Source organism: Bos indicus, chromosome 21 (genome assembly GCF_029378745.1).
Source record: "Bos indicus isolate NIAB-ARS_2022 breed Sahiwal x Tharparkar chromosome 21, NIAB-ARS_B.indTharparkar_mat_pri_1.0, whole genome shotgun sequence".
Lineage (NCBI taxonomy): Eukaryota > Metazoa > Chordata > Mammalia > Artiodactyla > Bovidae > Bos > Bos indicus.
Window position 1 is genome coordinate 64,874,503 of NC_091780.1, and position 16,296 is coordinate 64,890,798.

The window sequence follows — 16,296 nt, forward strand, 5'->3', positions numbered from 1 at the left end:
CTTATGTCACATTTCCTCATCTTGATCAAGGTGCTGCAGAGCCAGAAATGGTACTTTTTACTTTAGTCTCCGCCTATCTCATGGGGCAGACACTGCGCATACTTGCAGGATGTGTTCAATAACTTATTAAAGTTGATTTCACTGTTTTCAGTGTTAGCTGTTTGCTGTGATAAACTATTAGCAGCAATGAACTATAGAAATCCTAGACTACCTACGGAATTTGGGATGGACCTGTACAGACTGCTGTATTTTAAATGGATAGCCATCAAGGACCTACTGTGTAGCGCATGGAACTCTGCTCAGTGTTATGTGGCAGCCTGGACGGGAGGGGAGTCTGGGGGAGAATGGATGCGTGTATATGTATGACTGAGTTCCTTCGCTGTTTACCTGAAACTATCACAATGCTGTTAATCGGCTATCCCCCGATACAAAATAAAAAGTTAAAAACCATAAAGCGATATGAACAAGTAAGAAAATACTAAACTACCATTTGTGTTGAGCACCCATTGCCATCATCCTATTTGATGTTTCGTATACATTAACCTCTGACCTCACAAGAACTTCAGAAGACAGGTTATGGTGTTATTCCTGGAGGGGTCAAGTCGTTGGCCAAGCTCACACGGTTCGTAAGTGCCAGACCCAGGAGCTGAGCCCTGCTGAGTTTGACTCCCAGGTCAGTGTCCTCTCAGAAGCCCCAAGACCCAGACAGTCCAGTGCAGGTAACCCTGATCATTATCTTTTCCAAGAACCAGTCTTCTGAAATGTGTTCAGACCTTGACAGAATGCCAGGAGGCTGGACTTGCAGCCCCAGGAAGGTCTGTGGCTGGCAGAGGATGCACAGTGTCTTCTAGAGCAGCTGGCCCGCTGAGACATCTGCCCTGAGGTGCTCGCCCCACTGTGGGGCCGGTCCTGCCTCACGTTAAATCCTGTCCACCCCCTCGCACACAGCATCATCGCCATCTGAGGGATCGTTACCGATACTGAGATAAAGGGACAGCCTGCCCGCCCTGTGTAAATAGATCCCCAGGTCTTCCTGAGGAAATGAGCAGTGCCACAGCCAGTTCTAGTTAAAAACTCAAGAGGTGATAATACAGAGAGTATCATCTTTTCCCAAGCTTCCCCTAACACACCCCAAAGTGCAGTGATGCTTGAAAGAATGCGAAAACTTTGAAAACCGATCAAGCTGCCCTCTTGTTAACACCATCTTAATGACCTCTGTAGGCGAACTTCAGAGGCCTTCGAATGAAAATTACTTAAATAAATAACCTGTGAAGGTTTCATGTGGGCCGGATTCCCAATCTCATGAGGTTTTCTTTGATGGAATTCAGATGCACTCGCCCATCCTGTGCTGTGCCATGCACAGAGGTTGGAAATGGTTTGTGTTGGTTAAACCGAGCTTGGGGTTTTGTAGCTCATTATGCTAATCAGCTTGGCCTCAGCTGAATTGGCATGGTAACAACACTGGCCTTTTCTGTGCACAAGGTTAAGAACTCCAGGCAGCTGCCGCTGCTGCCAGAAGCCTGAGTTTGATCTCTAGGGTCACTCCTCTCGGAAGCAGAAGACGTTCCACGGCGGCGAAAGCAGCGGTGCCGGCAGCATCTGATAAGCACTGCGGTTATGTGGCCTGGGGAGAGCTGCAGCCAGTCTCACAAGTGGAGGGCCTCTTCAGCAGATCAGATGTTTAAGCTTTTAATCACTTGTGTTTGAAGGCAGATACGGAGGTTCTTGGGCTTCCCTGGTGGCTCAGAGGGTAAAGAATCCACCTGCAGTGCCGGAGACCGGAGTTTGATCCCCAAGTTGGGAAGATCACCCGGAGACGGGAACATCTACCCACTCCAGTGTTCTGGCCTGAAGAATCCCATGGACAGAGGAGCCTGGCGGGCTGAAGTCCATAGGGTCACACAGAGTTGGACACGACTGAAGCGACTTGGCATGCACGCATGTACAAACAGCCACTGGAATGCTGTTTTGCATCATAAATGTTGATAATATAGAGCAGCAGATAGCTGCCTGACTTACATGCTGGATTATGTGATGTTGATTATGAGACATGAGGTTGAACGACAGAGGCTGACTGAGTCCCGTCCAGGGCTTGCTGGCCAGCACGTTCTGTGTGTTCAGGCCCCGCCGATGGATGTGGCACCCTGCTCAAAGCTGCTGTCCACTTGGACAACTCAACAAATATGATTCTATAAGCAGATTGGGGGCTTCCCTGATAGCTCAATTGGTAAAGAATCTGCCTGCAATGCAGGAGGCCCAGTTCGATTCCTGGGTCACGAAGATCCCCTGGAGAAGGGATAGGCTACCCACTTCAGTATTCTTGGGCTTCCCTTGTGGCTCAACTGGTTAAGAATCTGTCTGTAATGCGAGAGACCTGGGTTCAATCCCTGGGTTGGGAAGATCCCCTGGACAAGGGAAAGGCTACCCACTCCAGTATTCTGGCCTGGAGAATTCATTCCATGGACTGTATAGTCCGTGGGATTGCAAAAGAGTTGGACACAACTGAGCAAATTTCACTTTCACTTTCCATAAGCAGATTATTTTATGGCTCAGAAAACATGTTATTAATCAAACGCTATTGTCTAATGAGTTTTTCAGTGCTATTTTATATCATGATATTCAGTCAGAAATGAAGAGACAGAGTTTGGGGGCCTGCCCACCTCTAGCTTTTTTCATTTCGGGATTTCTCCACTCTCTACAGTGTTCACAGTTTTCAGACTTCGTTTTTTTATTTTTTAGGGACAAAAAGACTGCAGGTTTTTCCACGTGTGTCCTCACCCACCTGTGAGTTTACTGCTTAGCCCAGGGCTAAAAATCATGAAAAAGGGAGTTTTTTGTTTTTTTTTTTTATAGTTCCCCATCTTCCCTCCACCAAGCGAGTGCAAACTCCCACTGTAGTCTGTGTGCTTGTGTCCACGCTCCAGTACTTCTTCTGTTGTTTGTATGATTTGCAGGCTTAACAATGCCTTTCTGCAGGGTATCCAAGAGAAGTCGTCATACCCAGAAGCAGAAGAGATTGATGATGCTTACATGTTAGTTAGGAGACATAAACAGTAAGCAAACAAGCAAGGTGATTATATAATTAGTTCATGGTGATGCTATGAAAGAAAGAAATAAGATGGATGTGACTTCCTTGGCGGTCCGGTGATACAGACTGCACACTTCCGCTGCAGGTTTGATCCCTGATCGGGGAACTAGCATCTGCAAACTGCATGCATGTGTGCTAAGTCATTTCATTCGATCCCATTCTTTGTGCCCTTATGGACTGAAGCTCACCAGGCTCCTCTCTACATAAAGTGAAAGTGAAAGTCAATCAGTCGTGTCTGACTCTTTGCAACCCCCAAGGACTATGCTGCTGCCAAGTCGCTTCAGTCGTTTCCAACTCTGTGCGACCCCATAGACGGCAGCCCAGCAGGCTCCCCCGTCCCTGGGATTCTCCAGGCAAGAACACTGGAGTGGGTTGCCATTTCCTTCTCCAATGCGTGAAAGTGAAAAGTGAAAGTGAAGTCACTCAGTCGTGTCCGACTCTTAGCAACCCCCTGGACTGCAGCTTACCAGGCTCCTCCGTCCATATGATTTTCCAGGCAAGAGTACTGGAGTGGGGTGCCATTGCCTTCTCCGTCCATGAAATTCTCTAGGCCAGAATACTGGAGTGGGTAGTCTTTCCCTTCTCCAGGGAATCTTCCCAACTCAGGGATCAAACCCAGGTCTTGGATTCTTTACCAGCTGAGTCACCAGGGCATGGCATGTCCAGAAAGAAAAGAAAAGAAACAAGGTGAGTGTGATTGAAAAGAACAACTTTAGGAAAGGTTATTAGCCAGATTCTCTGAAAAACTCCCATTTGAATTGAGACTGAAAGAACACAACTTGGTCATGGAAATGCTTCAGGCAAAGGCAACAGCAGATACAAATCCTTAAAGTAAGAGAGAAAGGATAGTTTGACAGGAACTCAGAAAGAGAAGGGAAGAAGGGTGTAAGATGAGTTGGAGAGGCCAAGAGGACCATGGAGGGCCCTGATGAACCTTGCTAAGAAATTATGAGTTAGTGATTCTAGACAGAACTATGATGAGTTGTCAAGGCTGTATATTGTCACCCTGCTTATTTAATTTATATGCAGAGCATATCATGCAAAATGCTGGGCTGAATGAAGCACAAGCTGGAATTAAGATAGGTGGGAGAAATATCAGTAACCTCCAATATGCAGATGACACCACCCTTACGGCAGAAAGTGAAGAGCCTCTTGGTGAAAGTGAAAGAGGAGAGTGAAAAAGCTGGCTTAAAACTCAACGATCAGAAAATTAAGATCATGGCATCCAGTCCCATCACTTCATGGCAAATAGATGGGGAAACAGTGGAAACACTGACAGACTTTATTTTCTTGGGCTCCAAAATCACTGCAGATGGTGACTGCAGCCATGAAATTAAAAGTTGCTTGCTCCTTGGAAGAAAAGCTATGACCAATCTAGACAGCATGTTAAAAAGCAGAGATATTACTTTGCCGACAAATGTCCCATCTGGTCAAAGCTATGGTTTTTCTAGTGGTTATGTATGGATGTGAGAGCTGGACCATAAAGAAAGCTGAGCACTGAAGAATTGATGCTTTTAAACTGTGGTGTTGGAGAAGACTCTTGAGAGTCCCTTAGACTGCAAGGAGATCCAACCAGTCCATCGTGAAGGAAATCAGTCCTGAATATTCATTGGAAGGACTGATGCTGAAGCTGAAGCTCCAATACTTTGACCACCTGATGCGAAGAGCCGACTCATTGGAAAAGACCCTGATGCTGGGAAAGATTGAAGGCAGGAGGAGAAGGAGGTGACAGAGGATGAGATGGTTGGATGGCATCACCAACTCTGTAGACATGAGTTTGAGCAAGCTCCAGAAGTTGGTGATGGACAGGGAAGCCTGTGCAGTCCATGAGGTCACAGAGAGTCAGACATGACTGAGCGACTGAACTGAACTATTGCTTTGTCAGGTTTGTTGTTGTTTAGTTGCTAAGTTGTGTTGTCCGACTTTTTGTGACCCCACGGACTGCAGCCTGCCAGGCTCCTCTGTCCATGGGATTTCCCAGGCAAGAATACTGGAGTGGGTTGCCATTTCCTCCTCCACGGGATCTTCCTGACCCAGGGATTGAACCCAGGTCTCCTTCACTCCGGTGGGTCTCCTGCACTGCAGGCAGATTCTTTACCGACTGAGCCACCGGGGAAGCCATGGTCTCTAGTTTTTAACTATTATTGTGTGATGGCAACGTGCTGGTGTGTGTCTCTGGTCTGATTTCTCTGGGCAGCAGTTGAGACTCACTTGTTCCTTGTTTCTTCCGTCTAGATGACAGCGCTTCTGCTGCCAGCAGCATGGAGGTGACAGACCGCATCGCCTCCCTGGAGCAGCGAGTCCAGCTGCAGGAGGACGACATCCAGCTGCTCAAGTCGGCTCTGGCCGATGTGGTTCGGAGGCTGAGCGTCACCGAGGAGCAGCAGGCCGTGCTCAGCAGGAAAGGGCCTACCAAAGGTGGGCGCTGGAGATGCCCGGGGGCAGCTGTGGGCTCGGCAGCGGTGCATTTGGTTTCTTCTCATTTTAAGTGTTCTTTTCTAAAAAGCCGAAGCGCAGTTAATTTACCGTGTTGTGTTGGTCCCGCGTGTACAGCAGAGTACTTCAGTCATACATGCACACGCGTGCTAAAGGTGTACAGCAGAGTACTTCAGTCATACATGTACACGCGTGCTAAAGGTGTACAGCAGAGTACTTCAGTCATACACGTACACGCGTGCTAAAGGTGTACAGCAGAGTACTTCAGTCATACACGCACACGCGTGCTAAAGGTGTACAGCAGAGTACTTCAGTCATACACGCACACGCGTGCTAAAGGTGTACAGCAGAGTACTTCAGTCATACACGCACACGCGTGCTAAAGGTGTACAGCAGAGTACTTCAGTCATACACGCACACGCGTGCTAAAGGTGTACAGCAGAGTACTTCAGTCATACACGCACACGCGTGCTAAAGGTGTACAGCAGAGTACTTCAGTCATACACGCACACGCGTGCTAAAGGTGTACAGCAGAGTACTTCAGTCATACACGCACACGCGTGCTAAAGGTGTACAGCAGAGTACTTCAGTCATACACGCACACGCGTGCTAAAGGTGTACAGCAGAGTACTTCAGTCATACACGCACACGCGTGCTACAGGTGTACAGCAGAGTACTTCAGTCATACACGCACACGCGTGCTAAAGGTGTACAGCAGAGTACTTCAGTCATACACGCACACGCGTGCTAAAGGTGTACAGCAGAGTACTTCAGTCATACATGCACACGCATGCTAAGTTGCTTCAGTTGCACCCGACTCTCTGCGACCCCATGGACTGTAGCCCGCCAGGCTCCTCTGTCTATGGAATTTTCCAGGCACAGATACTGGAGCAGGTTGCTATTATTTCCCTCTCCAGGTGATCTTCCCGACCCAGGGATAGAACCTGGTCTCCTGCCTTGGCAGGCAGATTCTTTACGGGTGTATCGCCTGGGAAGCCTTTATAGGTTGTCACAAAATACTGAGTATACTTCTCTGACTGTATGTACAGCAGGTCCTTGTTGGTTATTTTATATACAGATGAGATGGTTAGGTAGCATCACCAGCTCAACGGAAATGAATTTGAGCAAACTGCAGGAGATAGTGGAGGACAGAGGAGCCTGGTGTGCTGCAGTCCATGGGGTCACAAAGAGTCGGACACGACTTAGCGACTGAATGACAACAATAAGTTGTATATGTTAATCCCAACCGCCTAATTTATCCCTCTCCCTCCTTTCCCCTTTAGGAATCATAAGTTTGTTTTCTATGTCTATGCGTCTATTTCTGTTTTGTAAATAAGTTCATTTGTATTTGTTTTTGGATTCCACATACAAGTGATAGCCTGTGGTGTTTGTCTTTCTCCATCTGACTTACTTCACTTAGTATGATCATCTCTAGGTTCATCCACGTTGCTGCAAGTGGCATGATTTCACTCTTTTTTATGACTGAGTAATACTCCATTGTATATAATGTGCCGCATCTTCTTTATCCACTCCTCTGTTGATGAACATTTAGGTTGCTTCACTGTCTTGGCTATTGTACACAGTGCTGATCTGGACACTGGGGTGTATGTATCTTTTTGAATTATGGTTTTCTCTGGACATATGCCCAGGGATGGGATTGTAGGATCACATGGTCGTTCATGGCAGATTCTTGCTCCAGGAGATACGTTGCTCTCTTAATGTTGACAGAGAAACCAAGCTTAGAACAACAGTGAAGCAATCATAGGATTGTTGAAATCATCCCACAAAGCATGACGGTATCTTTTGCCTGGACAGTGGTGAGTTGTAGCCGACATTGTAGCCGACGTTGGTGAGTTGTAGCCAACGTTGGTGAGTTGTAGCCGACATTGGTGACATGTAGCCGACGGTGACATGTAGCTGACGTTGGTGAGTTGTAGCCAACGTTGGTGAGTTGTAGCTGACGTTGGTGAGTTGTAGCTGATATTGGTGACATGTAGCCGACGTTGGTGAGTTGTAGCCGACGTTGGTGAGTTGTAGCCGACGTTGGTGAGTTGTAGCCGACTTTGGTGAGTTGTAGCCGATGTTGGTGAGTTGCAGTAGACATTAGTGACTAGTAGCTGACATTGGTGACTTGTCGCTGACGTTGGTGACTTGTTGCTGATGTTGGTGACTTGTTGCTGACGTTGGTGAGCTGTAGCCGACATTGGTGAATTGTAGCCCAGGTGTGCACAGTTGTAGGTGATCAGTAAATGCCAGTTGAATCAAGGAAGAAATGTCTGCAGTGGACCGGTAAACAGTTTTCTAAGACTCTGAGATAGAGCTTGTAAAACCAAAACCGAAACCACACACGATTCCTTGGCTCCTGTGGAGGCTCTGCCACCTGGATACTCTCAGTGACTCTAATCTCTCTCTCTGCCCTCAGTTTACAATGTCATCCAGTTCAGCACAGCAAACACTTTTGATCAGGGGCTAAGAGGAGGCAGGCCCCTCCCTGATATGCTTAGAACCCGAAGCTTATTACTAACTTCCCCTCCTTCTTTGCTCATAAGCTCCTAGTAAGGCAAAACCTTCTGTTGTTTTTTTTTTTTTTTAATCCCTTTTTCTTTTTTCTAGTAGAACATTGCCTATGACAGAATTCTATACCTATAAATAGTGGATTTCTGGCACATTTAAATCACCATTTCATTCCCCAGTGGTGCCTGGGAACAAAATAGAAAGCAATATTTGTGTGTTAAGTAACTCTGTAGTGACCCTCTTCTTACAGTTGTAGAAATAAAATGCCTCGTAAAAGCTTCTCTCCTGCTAGTTAGAACCCTGGCATGTGATTTCAGCCAATATGCATTACTCATCTTTGGCCAGAACCGCTTTTCCTCATGGCTAACTCTTGAAAACGGAATTCATCTTGGCTGTCAAATTCCTTTGGTTAAGCCGTTTTAAGTCTGCAGCATGTAAATGTCCCTTTAAAATTACCTTTCTTATTTTGTTGGGATTTAGCAAATCATTTCACAGTTACCATCTTTTCCTTGGAGTCGGGAGAGGGTACTATCTTGATGTTGCATCTGTTCGTTTCTTCTCCAGCCCGGATACATTTTCACATGTCTGTGGAAAGCAATCTCTTTTCCCTGTCCTTCAGGGTAATTATCACCAGCTCCATGTGAGATACACATATTGGGAGATGCCTACATTGTGAATAATCCCTTTAAATAATCTTTTTCTCCTAAGTTACAAAGCGATTAAGGTATTTTAAATAGAAACCAGGTTATTCCAGGTATTCTTGACCTATGCAGCTTTCCAAAAATAAATCTGATGACTACTGTATCCTAAAGGGTACGTTTGAAGTCGTTGCTTTGTATACAACTTCAGGCTTCTAAAACTTCTATTTTTAGAAAAGGAGGGGGGGAAAATAAAGGGGCCTGCCCAGGAGTTTTCTTTTCTTGATAAAGAGTAAAGTTTGAGTTTTGGAAACTTCTAACTTTTTTTTTTTTCATACTTAGATTGGATGTTTCTTTATAGCATTCTTTTCGAAAAAGAAAATAAACCAAAGCATGATAAAGTCCCACCAAGAAATAGAAAAAGGTCATAAGAGAGCTGGTGAGTGGCATGGCCTGAATGCAGGGGGCTGTGGTGTTCCCGCTTCCCAGTGGGAGAGGAGGGGAGAAGCAGAAGTGATCCCATCGGAAGCTCCAAGTTGCTGCTTCTCTTTCAGAGCTTGCCGTGTTGGCACTCCGTGTGCCCCCCTACCTGGAGCTGGCACTCCAGAGCTGTGGCTTAGTTAGGGGATACTTAGACAAGGCAGCTTTGAGACAAACCTCCTTTGGGTCTTCGAAGGCCACATTATTACTATCACATGCTGTTCTTTGGGTTTGCTGCCCTCATACAGACTGGGCACATGGTGTTCAGATTTTTTAAATACTAAACGATTTCCCCTGCAAGGTGAGTTGCCAGAAGCTTAGGGCTCAGTGTCTTGAGCTTCCGGTGCACAATGTTGAGCTGTTTGCCCAGTGACAGGGATGACAGGGCCGCAGAGAAACAGGCCGCCTGGTCAGACAGGGAGCCTTGGTGTGGCTCAGCTCAAAAGAAGGGCATGGTGAGAGCCATGACCGTCCATCAGCCATTCTAAAGTGTCAGACTGCAGTGTCCACTCACTGGCCTCAGTATTGCCAGGGAGACCGTGGATAAATACTCATCCTTTTCATGACTCTGTGTGTGTGTGTGTGTGTGTGTGTGTGTGCGTGCATGCGTGCATGCGCTCAGTCATGTCTGACTCTTTGCGACCCCATGGACTGTAGTAGCCCGCCAGTCTCCTCTGTCCATGGACTTCTCCAGGCAAGAATACTGGAGTGGATTTCCATTTCTTCCTCCAGGAGATCTTCCCGACTCAGGGATCGAACCCTGGTCTCTTGCATCTCCTGCATAGGCAGGCGGATTCTTTACCACTGAGCCACCTGAGAAGCCCTTTTCATGACAGTACTTCACTTACTTGAAGAAAGTGTATCCTGACGTCTAAGCTTTGACTTCCTTTATCATTCTTCATGTGACTTAATTCATACCCAAATGAGAACTGCCGTCTCGTGAAAGTAACTCACTAACGGATCAAGTTCAGGGCCTCCTGAGACAGAAAAGTTTGCAGCCAACCCTGGACAGACAGCTTACAGAGAGAGCTGCGTCTCAGGCTCTGCTTTGCCTTGGTGACCTTCCCTTATCCCCAGGACTGGTGTTTTGTGCTAATTTAACATCTCTTCTTAACCCTAGTCTCAGAATTGCTGTCCTCCTTTCCTTATGTCATTAAAATAAATAAATAAGACACAGGAAGCACTTGTTCCCATCATGCATCTCAACTGTAGGGAACCTCAGCTTTGTTCAGGTGGGGTTACCTTTCAGAGGGACTTCCCTGATGGTCCAGTGGTTAAGAATCCGCCTTCCAATGCAAGGGACATGGGTTCAAATCCTGGTCAGGGAACTAATATCCCACATACTACAGAGCAACTAAGACTGTACCTCATTACTGAGCTGGCACTTCAGAGCCCACGCACCACAACTAGATATCCGCACGCTGTAGCCAGGATCCCACAGGACACGAGGAGGATCCTAAATGCCGCAACTCAGACCCAATGCAGCCAAGTAAATAAATAAAACTTTCAGATAGGAAGATTTGTTGTTGTTGTGTATTTGCTAAGGTCTGTCTGACTCTTTGTGGCCCCATGGACGCCGGGCTTCCCTGTCCTTCACTATCTCCCAGAGCTTGTTCAGACTCATGTCCATCGAGTCGGTGATGCCATCCAACCATCTCATCCTCTGTCGCCCCTTCTCCTCCTGCCTTTAATCTTTCCCAGCATCAGGGTCTTTTCCAATGATCAGCTCTTTGCATCAGGTGACCAAAGTATTGGAGCTTCAGCTTCAACATCAGTCCTTCTGATGAATATTCAGGATTGATTTCCTTTAGGATTGATGGGTTTGGTCTCCTTGCTGTCCAAGGGACTGGGAAGATTTGGGATGTTTTAATTATGCTGAGCTTGGGTTATCATAAAGTGGGGAGAAGAAAAGCAAATAGTTTCTGGAGGCCAATATTCTTAAAATTCTTGCTAATATGAAAGTTTTTTCAATATTGTGGTTGGACTAGGGGGACAGAATGCAGTGAACAGACACCATTGTATTGCTATTCTGAGTGTAGATACAGAAAAATGCATGTGAATAAGGGAATTCCTTACAGAATTACAGGTATTGGAGAAAAATTATATAGAAAATACAAAAGCAAAAGTAACCACTAGGATATGACCAGAAAACTGTGGCACCTCATGTGAGGGAAAGCTTTGTAATCTTCAAAGATGCTTCTGTTTTAGGTAACAGCATGGGAGATGTTTGTGTATTATATTAAAAGGCAGAATCAGGATATCAAACTGGATACGTTGTATTTTCCAACTAAACAGACAAAATCTATGCAAAGAAGAGTGAAGTGTACCAAGAGTTATCTTTTTTTTTTTTCCTGAGTGATGGGGTGATGATTTTTTTTCCTTTTTATACTTTTATACTAAATGTTCTTGGGTGTACATTCCTTAATAAGCAGAAGGAATTTATGCTTTAAAAATGACTCCTTTCTTACCACCGAAGGTGATCTTCACTGCACAAGGTCAGCAACAGGGCTCAGAGCAAATGTCTGGAGGCTGAGCTTGCTCACGTGTGTTCTCAAAAAGACAAGCGATGTGCTTTGGAGTTAAATTCATAACAGATCCATTGTTGATATGCACGACTAACTTCCATTTCAGTTCTAGGGAAGTGTTATGGGATTTTAATGTAAAATGTAGGTTGAAATCTAGTTGTCCCTTGTATGAGAGGATTGTCTGCTTTTTTATACATTAACCAACAAGAGTTCTTATTTCTCATTTTAAATTTTGCTTGGCAGTTCAGATTGTCGTTTGACAGCTTAACTTTTTAAAAACCTGAATATACCTTCTTCAGACTTTTCTGTTCTTTATATTAATAGTCCCATTAATCAACAGATCAGAGAGTAAATCACTATAAGCAGAAACCATCTGCTGGAGGCGCTGACAAGCAAGACAGTTGTGTTAATCTGGGACATCGAAACCTCGTCTCAGAATTTAGTCTTTGCGAGTACTGTTGAAAGCAAACTGCAAGTCATCCTTAAGTAGCTTCTGCGATATTAACACTTAACACTGATTTTCACTATCATACCTGAGACTGCCATTTATTAATTGGATAGGTGTTGGCCTTTGCAGTAGGTATTTTGGATATATTAATTAATGTCACTTCTCCACAGCCCTTTGAGGTGGGTATTATTGTTCCCGTTTTACAGATGAGAAGGCAGCCTCTAGGACACTGGATAATTTGCCCCACACAAATTGTCCGTCTGGTTTGGGAAAATCTGGAATTCGACCCCTGTAGGCCTGGCTCCACTTATGTTCTTTTAGTCATCTGTGTGGCTTGGATGTACACGCCTCTTAGCAGTATTATTTAAATTAGCCTTATTCAAATCAAACCAAATATTTAAATGAATAACTATGTGACTTGAAATGAGAGTTCTTTTTTCAAGGTTTAATTTAATTTGCAAAGTATCCCAAATACAATAAATCATATTCAGCATATAATTATGTAAAATCTTGTATTATAGTCTTTTCACTATAAATTTTATTAGAGAGGTGTTACTAACAAATTAAAAAATTTTAAGTTCTTTGCAGTGAATGAAATCAATGCATATTTAACTTAGTTCTTTAACCTGGTTAGCCAAAATTAGCAATTTTTCCCTCTCTCACATCTACTGTGCTTTTTCCTTATCTTTCTCCTTACAAATTAGTTAATTACAGAAAATAACTTGTGCTTTCTTTTAGACAGAACATGCTATAGTTTCTTCCATTTTCCTCTGTAATTGCCTTTGCCAGTTTAAATAGACGTTTGTTAGTGATTTGTAGAAAAGACTTGATAGATATGGAGGAGGAAATGGCAGCCCATTCCAGTATTCTTGCCTGGAGAATCCCATAGACAGAGGAGCCTGATGGGCTACAGTCCATGGACTGCAAAGAGTTGGATACGGCTGAACGACTGAGCACTTGGTAGATGTATTCAGTAGATATATTTCAGAGACTGAGAAAGATTGTTTTTAAACTTTGTATTATGAATACGTTCAAATGCATATAAAAGTAGAAAGAAATGGGCATGTGCCATCCCTGTTTTACAAACAGGCCTTGTGCATACAGCATTTTTATTTCTCCAGTATATCTTTAGGATCGGTTCCTGGAAGTGGGATTGCTGGATCCAAGGATAAATGCATCTGTAATATTGCTTGGAATTAGTGATAAGGCTCTTACCCAGCACATGAGTAATTATCTACTTTGTCTTATAATTTAGCAAAAGCACGTCACCTTTTCTGATTCCAAATATAGACATCTTTTCAATTTTGAAGTAGATAGTTAGGAATTCTGGGTTCATAATGGTCAGTTATGTTAAACTTTGAATTTCTACATATAATCACATACATGGTCATGCTTTTCATAATTAAATTTATTTTAAAACCTAATGGAATATTTTACTTATCAAATGTTGCACTTAATAACAACAACAACAGTTAAAAGGGTATCTTGATCATAAGATTATAACAATATCATAATAACAAACATTAGTAGATTTGACTACCTATACTTGAATGTCTGTGTTTATATCAGCTATAGTTTTAAAAATATATTGTCAAAAATAGTATTTCATAAAAGTCTGGGTATTCCAATCCTCCCATTTCGAATGATGAAAACTTTTTCATTTCAAGCATACTTGTGAATGCTTTAGACCTGAGATTCTGAATACCTTTGTTAGAGATTTTCAGTTCCCACAGTGTGGAGTCATTTTGTAGGGAAGTTGACTCAAGGGTAGTTTGTGGGGAGTTTATGTGAAATAGTACGCACGCAGACAGGTCATAAACACTCTGTATGTGGCTGCCTCTGCTCCCTGCAAGGCCTGTCCACTTCAGCCTGCTGGCTCCTCTCCTTCCCTTCCAGTGGGTTAGTGGGTCTAAGAGAACTTACACAGCGTGGTAAAGTCACAGAAACTCGGGTGTTTCTTTCCTGAACACTCTTCTCACTCTAATCTAGGAATCAGGGTCCTAGATTTCAGAACAGGAAGAGCTACCCTTCAAGCATTTATGAAGTCTTTACCATATGGACTAGGGAAGCAGGTTCCAGGGGGTCTTGCCTGTGGTCACACTGCCAATTTGGGACACTCTGGACCTCACGCCCTGGCCCCCGTCTCCCAGACCTGATCTCCTTCTGTCCTGTCCTCCCTCCACCCAATCTGGGCACCAGTAAAAGAGTGACTGTTTGGGCGATGAGAACTGTCTGGGGTCTTCCTCACCCCCTGCCTGTGTGTGTGCAGGATACAGAGAGGACACTCACGGACCTTCATCCGCCTCGGGCAGCTTTGATCGTAACTGAAATCCTACATTTAGTTCTTCTCATACAGCATTCAGGATACTAGGTTGCACCCTGGTATCCAGACTAGAGCATTTCATCATCTGAGTGCAGCCCAGGGACTGTTTGTCTATGTTTTGCCCCTAAAAACAGTTAAATGTATGTGTGTGTACGTGCTCAGTCACGTCTGACTCCTTACAGTCCCGTGGGCTGCAGCCCACCAGGCTCCTCTGTCCATGGGATTTCCCAGGCCAGAATACTGGAGTGCATTGTCATTTCCTACTCCAGGGGATCTTTCCAACCCAGAGATCAAACCTAGGTCTCTTGCGTCTCGTGCATTGGCAGGTGGATGCTTTACCACTGCACCCCCTGGAAATAATATTTTTTAAAAAGCTTTCCTAAACCAGAAGAATGTCTCATATCTCAGTGTCATGTCGAAGCCAGCGATCCATTTATCTTAGCACCCGATGAGCTGGAAATTGTGTTTGAATCTTCCTTCCCTGGTGCTGTTTCTCTTCTGCAGTTTTCAAGATCGCTTGTCTGAAAATGACTCATTATAGCTGCTCTTGTGTCCTGCCATTCTCATGATCCAGGCTGGTACCTGTTCAGATTGGACATTGGGAAATACGCTTTTCTTCAAAACTTTTCTTTATGGCAGCAACATTTTTTTCCTTGAGTGGCTAATCATGTTTAGATATGGAGACATGAAGGAAATCTCATATGATGTTCTGTGCAAAGTAGGTATTTAGCAAACATATTGGTGTAGTTGTGATGCTATTCAAGAAGTCAGTGGTGACACAGGCCGAGCACACTATCGACAGAGGTGTAGCAGTGAGTGACTGGATCTTGTCAGAGTGGGGACTCTTTGCGGCCTCTTGTCACTCCAGCAGTGACCACCATTTCTTCTCCTTCCTTCTTTTCCCCTCCTCTGGACACAAAAGTGATAAGTGAAGTCGCTCAGTCATGTCCGACTCTTTGCAACCCCATGGACTGTAGCCTACCAGGCTCCTCTGTCCATGGGATTTTCCAGGCAATAGTACTGGAGTGGATTGCCATTTCCTTCTCCAGGGGATCTTTCCAACCCAGGGATTGAACCCGGGTCTCCCACATTCTAGACAGACGCTTTACCGTCTGAGCCACCAGGGAGGTCGCTTAGTCATGTCTGACTCTTTACGACCCTTTGGACTGTAACCCATCAGGGATCTCTGTCCATGAAATTCTCCTGGCCAGAATACCAGAGTGGGTTGCCATTTCCTTCTCCAGGGGATCTTCCCAACCCAGAGATCAAACCCAGTCTCCTGCATTGCAGGCAGATTCTTTACCATCTGAGCCACCAGGGAAGCCCCTTTCCTCTCCATAGCCGCTGTTTTTCTTTTATGATTTCTCATTACAGCTTTAACGATTCTGTTTGCTTTTGATGCTACTCTATTATAGTTTAATGTGTGAGGTTTATTATGCCCTCTGAGAAGGCCTGCTGCGTGCAATTGATGTTCTTTTTATGGGCTTTAAAAAATCTCATCTCCTTTTGGGGGAGAAGAACAGTACTCAATTATTATGGGACTGAATTTTGAAATTAAGACTCAAGGAAAAATTAAAAACAGTGACTCAGAGGGGATTTCCTTGGCAGTCTAGTGGTTGAAATGCTGCACTTCCACTGCAGGGGGTGTATGTTCAATCCTTGGTCAGGGAACTAGGGATCCCGCATGCCTTGTGTCGCAGCCAAAAAAAGAGTCTGAAATGGCCACGCAAGTCCTTTTCTTGGAAGCGGGATCTTTGCTCTTGAAGTTTAGTGCAGTCTGATCAACAGATGTACGTGGAACACCTTCCGCGTCAGCACCGTAGCAGATGCTACCTTCGTGGAGC

General features: G+C 44.7%; 1 protein-coding gene across 6 annotated transcripts in view; it reads left to right on the forward strand.

Moving 5' to 3' along the window:
* Nucleotides 1–16,296, forward strand: part of EML1 (EMAP like 1) — a 201,020-nt gene that overhangs the window by 108,131 nt on the left and 76,593 nt on the right. For all 6 annotated transcript variants that reach the window (XM_070775696.1, XM_070775693.1, XM_070775694.1 and 3 more), the window contains exon 2: nt 5,324–5,506. In XM_070775696.1, the coding sequence (XP_070631797.1) occupies nt 5,324–5,506 (183 nt within the window). The remainder of the gene's footprint in view (nt 1–5,323; nt 5,507–16,296) is intronic.